Below are 7,818 nucleotides of genomic sequence, written 5' to 3'. Positions count from 1 at the left end.
TCAAAGCAAATGGAAGGCAAGAACTCGTACTGGAGGTCACTGAGAAAAATCCAGCATAGCCCAGATGCCAGAGATTACTGTCATTGTTGGCTGGCTTTACCAAAACAATTATTTTGTTTATTTATGATGCTTTAAAAAAGTGGATATTGCAGTCAGAAATGCAAGGATCCATGTTGGTAATTAAAATGATATTAATGGAAGCCCAATTTGAAGGAATGAAGAAGGCACAAAGTGCTTCCAGGAAAAGTAGAACATAAGTACAAGGATCTTATTAATTAATGGGAGTACACAAACAGGGTATTGGCTGTGGAGAGACATGCAGTGAAGCAAGGGCATTTCTTTTTATTTTAATGGGACATCTTAGACTATGCTTCCATATAGATGAAAAGATCCAGACCAAGGAAGAATTGCAAATACATCCTTGCAATAGTGGTGCACGAAACATACACACATTATCTTCTCTCATTCTGGGTATTGGAAAAAGAATTGTGATTAATACATGGAAGTAGGTTTGCTAATGAGCTTTATTTTGCATTATTTATAACCTGTGAGGCTGAATGCACTTGTGGGTTTGTTAGTCATTTGACAGCTTCTCTGTTAAAAATTGTGCAAATCCTTTCCTTTTGGATGGTGTTCTACAAGTGTTTATACTTCTTTTTAATCCTTGGGGCACCTGGCCGGCTCAGTCGATGGAGTGTGTGGCTCTTGATCTTGGAGCTGTGAGGTTGAGCCCCACGTTAGATGTAGAGATTGCTTGAAAATAAGAGCTTGAAAACAACAAAAATAAAAATTTGACACCTCATAACAAAGAATTGGGGTTTTTATACAAACTGACTATTGGCCATTTAGTTCTTTTATGTATGCATAAATGTATTTGTGAGGAATGTATGAAAGTTTATGAATTTTGTGTGGTCAAATCTATCAGTCAGTCATATCGGGCTCTCTCAATTGCTTAAAAATTTTTCTTGAGGTATAACTGACATACAAGATCCTATTAGTTTCAGGCATACAACATAATAATCCCATACTTGTATATATCACAAAATGATCACCACACCTGTCACTGTGCATATCACAAACTATTTTCCTGTGATGAGGACTTTCAAGATCTACTCTCGGGGCGTCTGGGTGGCTCAGTCGGTTAAGCGTCCGACTTCGGCTCAGGTCATGATCTCAGGGTCCGTGAGTTCAAGCCCCGCGTCGGGCTCTGTGCTGACAGCTCAGGGCCTGGAGCCTGCTTCAGATTCTGTGTCTCCCTCTCTCTCTCTCTCTGACCCTCCCCCATTCATGGTCTGTCTCTCTCTGTCTCAAAAATAAATAAAATATTTTAAAAAATTAAAAAAAAATAAGATCTACTCTCTTAGTGACTTTCCAACACGTGATACACTATTATTAACTGTATCATCAGTCTGTCCATTACATCTCAGGCATTGCTTTTTTATTTTTCTTTTTTTTTTTTTAATGTTTATTTACTTATTTTGAGAGCAAGCACGAGCAGTGATAGAGGCAGAGAAAGGAGAGAGAGAATCGCAAGTAGGCCCTGTGCTGTCAGTGCAAAGCCAGACATGGGGCTCGGTCTCAAGAACCATGAGATCATGACCTGAGCTGAAGTCAAGCGTAGGATGTTTAATCAACTGAGCCACCCAGGAGCCCCTCTTTTTCATTTCCTTATGAACAAAGTGGGGCAGGCTGGTCAATATTCTTCATGTGTCAGTACTTGCTATACACCAGAAAGAAAGTGCTTCATTCTTGGGGGTAATAAATTACCCTTTATGCATGTTTCTGACTTGTTTTCACATCTCTGTTGCTAAAAGAGATGTGAAATCTTTTCACTCTCTTTTTGGCCTTTGGGGATTAGATCTATTTCTGAAGGTTGCATCACCTTTGGCCATCATCTGGAAGGTATTTTTCTTTACCGATTGACTAAAGATCGCCTTTCCATTCTATAAGCCTATTTGAATCCGTGTATCTTTATGTAAGATGAAATCACAACTTACCACTTCCTCCCACAAGGTAAATGCCCTTCTGATATACCTTTTTGTTTCCAAGTCTTTGGCAATTTAATCTTGAATTAGTGACCCATGTTGGGGTCATTACGTTGTTGCTCTTGTACGTCTTTATGTAACTTAGTAGCAGATGTTCATTCCATTTTGTTGTTTTCATTCAATACAGTTGTTTAGAAACAATAGACTTGGGGCGCCTGGGTGACTCAGTGGCTTAGGCGTCCAACTTCGGCTCAGGTCATGATCTCACGGTTCGTGGGTTTGAGCCCCACATCGGGCTCCATGCTGACAGCCCAGAGCCTGGACCCTGCTTCGGATTCTGTGTCTCCCTCTCTTTCTGTCCCTCCCCCACTCGTGCTCTCTCTCTGTCTCTCAAAAATGAATACGTGTTTAAAAAAAAAAAAGAAAAAGAAACAATAGACTTAACAGAATGTCATTCTCACTGATAATCTTTGTTCCAGAAGTTCTTAGTTTCTTTTAAAATTTCTTTTCCACTTTATGCATGTACACATATTCACACACTTGCATACAAATGCTTCAATAAGACGCTATGCACATCTTTATGTTTCAGTGCGGCCTTTTCTTCTACCTTGTGTCCCTTTTTCCTTCTTTCTTTTTTTTTCTTTTTTAATTTTTTTAACGTTTTTATTTATTACTGAGAGACAGAGAGACACAGAGCATGAGCAGGGGAGGGGCGGAGAGATGGAGAGACACAGAATCCCAAGCAGGCTCCAGGCTCCTAGCTGTCAGCACAGAGCCCCACGCGGGGCTCGAACTCACAAACCGTGAGATCATGACCTGAGCCGAAGTTGGACGCTTAACTGACTGAGCCACCCAGGCACAGTCCTCTTTTTCCTCCTTTCTTAATAATTCTTCGTGGACTTGCCTCCCATCCACTAATACAATGCTGGCTCCTTATTTCAACATCTGTGTCACCTTCAAGACGTTGCTGTGCAACTCACCCATGCAACGGTCATTCATATTTTTTCTTAATATATCACTGCTATGGAAATATTTGGGGACTATTAAGTTAAGACCATGCTTCTCAACCTGGGGCAATCTTGTCCCCCAGGGAACGCTGAAGTGATATGCAGATATTTGTCACCGTGAGGCTGGGAGGGGCAGGCGGCCGTCAAGGATGCTGCCAAACAAGGTAGAATTCCCAGGTAGACACCACCACAGAGGAGGATGTGGCCCAGAATGTCAAGCAGAGCACAGATTGAGAAACCCTAAGCTGAAGAAAATCTATATTTTGAATATTTATACCTGCCTTCAGATTGCTTCCCCATATTTCCACACTTCCCATTTCTGCCAGCATGATTAGAGACTGCCCCTTTCACTGCCAGTTAAGAAGTTCCGTCCCCAACCAACATGGCAGCCCGTCTCAGGCTTTCCTGGGAGATGGGTGTGAAAGGTAAATCCTTCTCGTTATTTTCTCAAACGCTCTACAGTGTCTTGTCAAAAAAGATAAGAACCCAAAGAACGGGAATAACAGAGAAAAGGTGCCACATAAGAAGCGTGAGAAAGAAACTTGCTTTACCCGAAACCAGGCCATATAAATCGATCGGTCAAATACATGCAGACCAGCCAGAAGGAAGGCAAGCCTTCAGCTCCTTGATTTCAAACTAGCCCAACTTCTGAATTAGCTAACATACAGTGTAGTATTGGTTTCAGAAGTAGATACTACGGATTCGTCACTTACATAGAACACCCAGCGCTCATCCCAACAAGCGCCCTCAACACCCCTCACCCATTTAGCCCATCCCCTCACCCACCTCCCCTCCAGCAACCCCCAGTTTGTCCTCTGTATTTAAGAGTCTTTTGTGGTTTCCTCCTCATGCCCATTTCCTTTCTCTCTTTTCTCTGTGTTTACTGAACAGATTGCCCATGTTTTCTTTGAATTTATGTGAAGTAGAAAATGAGCATACTGATGGGGAGCCCCAAGTTTATTTGCCTGTAGGAATTTCTGGGTCCCATTTCCGCATTCTGTAGGGGACCAATAACAAGATCTGGCCAGCTTGAGGTGTATCTATTGCTGGCCTAACTAGTGTAGCTGGGTGTGATAAAGGCATGACAGTCAGTAGCCCACGAGGCCATAGTGGGTCATGGTGTGTGTGTGTGTGTGTGTGTGTGTGTGCGTGTGTTGTGAACTGAGGTTAATCCTCAGAGCAGAGATGCCAGGGCTCGCATATTCCAAGGTAATTCTTATTGACAGGGGCCAGAACTCAGTCAACAGAAGTTATTAACGGGGATGTCCATTTCAACTCACAAGACACTTTTATAACAAAATTAATAAAGTCCTTCAAAAAACTCATAAGTGAGGGATTTGCTGTGTCTTTAAGTGTCAGCTGTTGTGGGCTGGCCTCTCCATTCCTCAACACACACTGCCACCACCTCTCACCACACTCCTTCTGGCTCTTTCCCCTTGACACCTGGCTTTCTTTTGACACATGATTTTCTGAAACAAGCCCCTTCCTCAGGCCCTTTGCACAGACCTTTGCCCCTGCTGGGCACACACTTTCTGAGATCACCTCAACTTCCTTCCTATCTCCCTCGAGGTCCTGTTCAAATGTCATCCTTTTCTTCACAGCCCCTGTCACCATCTGACGTGTTATTTGATTATTTTTATTTGCTTATCATTCTTTCCCCATTCTAGGATGATAAGGAATTTTGTTTTTCAGCACCCTATATTCATTGCGTATACAGTGCCTTGAACGTGATCAGTAATCAGTATGTACTCTTTAAAGGGGTAAAAAATATTCTCCATAAAACAAGACCATACATTACGCTCAAGGAGCCGATTGAGAGTAGAAATGGAATTTTTAATAAGAAATGGTGCTAGAGATGCCCTAATGGGGTTGAGACCATATACCCATATTGTTTTCACTCCTATGTGGATCTTGAGAAACTTAACAGAAGACCATAGGATAGGGGAAGGCGGGGGGGGGGGGATAGTTAGAAACAGAAAGGGAGGGAGGCAAACCATAAGAGACTCTTAAATACATAGAATAAACTCAGGGTTGATAGGGGTGGGAGAGAGGGGAAAGTGGGTGATGGGCATTGAGGAGGGCGCCTGTTGGGATGAGCGCTGGGTGCTGTATGGAAACCAATTTGAGGATAAAATATATTTAAAATTTTTTTAAAAGAAACGTATTTCCTGACTCTAAAGTATAAACGGTAGTTCTCACGCTAGGTTACTAGCTTGTGTGAAAATTAGTCATTTATTTCTCTGTATCCTGGTAGTCATCTCCAACCCATGGAGCCAAGGAACCTTACAGCCATTTCAGAATTTCTTCTTCTGGGATTTTCAGAGGAATCAGCATTCCAGCCCCTCATATTTGGGCTTTTCCTCTCCATGTACCTGATCACTGTGTTTGGGAATCTGCTCATCATCCTGGCCATCAGCTCTGACTCCCACCTCCACATGCCCATGTACTTCTTCCTGGCCAACCTGTCCTTTGTAGACATTTGCTTCACCTCCACCACCATCCCAAAGATGCTCTGGAACATCCAGACCCAGAGCAAAGTCATAACCTATGAGGACTGCATCACCCAGATGTATTTTTTCCTACTCTTCGCGGGATTGGACAACTACATCCTGACCGTGATGGCCTATGACCGATTTTTGGCCATCTGTCACCCCCTGCACTACACGGTCATCATGAACCCCTGGCTCTGTGGGCTGCTGGTTCTGGTGTCTTGGATCATGAGTGTCCTGCATTCCTTGTTACAAACCTCAGTGGTGCTGCGACTGTCCTTCTGTACAGACTTGGAAATCCCTCACTTCTTCTGTGAAATTAAACAGGTGGTCCAACTTGCCTGTTCTGACACCTTTCTTAATGACATGGTGATGTATTTTGGAGCTGGGTTGCTGGGTGGGGGCCCCCTTGCTGGGATCGTTTACTCTTATTCTAAGATAGTTTCTTCCATATGTGGCATCTCATCAACTCAGGGCAAGTATAAAGCATTTTCCACCTGTGCATCCCACCTTTCTGCGGTCTCCTTATTTTACTGTACGAGCCTAGGTGTGTACCTTAGCTCCGCAGCTACCCAGAGCTCACACTCGGGTGCCACGGCCTCGGTGATGTACACGGTGGTCACGCCCATGCTGAACCCCTTCGTCTACAGCCTGAGGAACAGAGACATAAAGAGGGCTCTGAAAAAATCCTTTGGAAAGGATACTATGAAAGGACCAATTGCCCTGGGGCAATTGCACCTGATGGCAGAACTCAAAGCTTGAGAGCCAGAAATGGCAATTCTTTGATCAGATTGTGGAAGTAGAAGTTGCTACTTCTATTGATTTCCTGGAACATCTCTTTCTTCGACATCAACTTCTCTGTACACTTTAGGTAACATACTGTATTACCCCTTCTGCGCTCTGGTGTTTAATAGTGTTTCCCTTAGTTGTTTTCCTACTCTTCTGAATTCATTCCCAATTTTGGACGATATTGGAAATTCCCATTTATTCTGTGAGATTCTATAGATTTGTTAAGAATACCCTCTTCTTAAATGAAATATATCATCCTGAGCAATTTTTCTTTTGTTTTACTAAAAAATAATCATGAGTTGTACTACACGATGGAAAAAAAACACATTTGGCCCAAATTATAAAATTCCATAAGAGACGAAAGTCTGAAAGCACAACCCACCACTTCAGTGTCCATCATTCCTTTAGATATCTGTTCTTCCTGAAAATGTAGACTTCAACCTATGGTGTGTTTTATAACAAGTCATTGGGCTTTATTCTCCTCCTTAGGATACTGTTTTCTTATTCAGTGTTCACGTAATCACTAGCAAAAGTGATAATCAGATACATGTCTCCAGGTGTAGTCTGCATAGAAACACAAATTCCAAGAAATAATTTGACATAATATGACCACAGAGTCAGAGATGAAGCAAAATTGCAGTCATGCATCTGTTACTATGCGAACGAATGTTTTCCTGCTACACATTTGCTTATTGACGATGCGAGACTGGCATCCGTGTGTCAGGGGGTCTATCACTGGGGCCAAAATCATTTGCATACTTATGTTTCCTATTTCCTTGTGCTCCTGTTTCTTCCTGAAAATGTCCATGTCTCCCCTAAAACTATGATTCACTGGAGTACAATTGCATATGATAAGCTGCATATATTTAATGTATACAATTTGCTGAATTACAGGAGGCATACAAACTGTCTCTGCAGGGCGAGGGGTGAGACCAGGAGATGGAACAGAAGAGCGACATACTATTTATGAAGGAGATGAAAGTTTCATGGAATTGAGACCAGTTGCATTTCAATATAGGAGAGGTGACAATGGTGATCCCAAACCTTCTCTTTTTTTAATATCTATTTATTTGGGGGACAGCGTAAGCAGGGGAGGGGCGGAGAGAGAGAAGGAGACACAGAATCCGAAGCAGGCTCCAGGCTCTGAGCTGTCAGCACAGAGCCCGATGTGGGGCTCGAACTCACAAACTGTCAGATCATGACCTAAGCTAGAGTTGGACGCTCAACTGATTGAGCCACCCAGGTGTCTCCCAAAGCCTTCTTGAAAGAGATTTCCTGGAAAGGGGCATGCTTTTGCACTGCTAGTGAGAATGCAAACTACTGGAGCTACCCTACAACCCAGCAATGGCACTACAAGGTATTTATCCAGAGGACACAAAAATGCTAATTAAAAGAGGCACATGCATCCCAATGTTTATAGCAGCACTATCAACCATAGCCAAATTATGGAAAGAGCCCAAATGTCCATCAACTGTTTAATGAATAAAGATGATGTGTTGTATGTGTGTGTGTGTGTATATATATATATACATATATATACACACATAT

At 42.6% G+C, this 7,818-nt stretch overlaps 1 protein-coding gene across 1 annotated transcript; it reads left to right on the top strand.

The window, feature by feature from the left end:
• The first annotated feature begins 5,232 nt into the window (after positions 1–5,232).
• LOC121021286 (olfactory receptor 7A17-like) lies at positions 5,233–6,243 on the top strand. Its single transcript, XM_040461554.1, has one exon. It carries the CDS (start codon positions 5,260–5,262, stop codon positions 6,241–6,243), a length of 984 nt encoding a protein of 327 aa, XP_040317488.1. The 5' UTR covers positions 5,233–5,259.
• The last annotated feature ends 1,575 nt before the right edge of the window (positions 6,244–7,818 follow it).

Source organism: Herpailurus yagouaroundi, unplaced genomic scaffold (genome assembly GCF_014898765.1).
Source record: "Herpailurus yagouaroundi ecotype Mexico unplaced genomic scaffold, PumYag 283, whole genome shotgun sequence".
NCBI classification, from domain to species: domain Eukaryota; kingdom Metazoa; phylum Chordata; class Mammalia; order Carnivora; family Felidae; genus Herpailurus; species Herpailurus yagouaroundi.
Note: the sequence above shows the minus strand (reverse complement) of the source record. Positions and strands in the feature narration are given on the sequence as shown.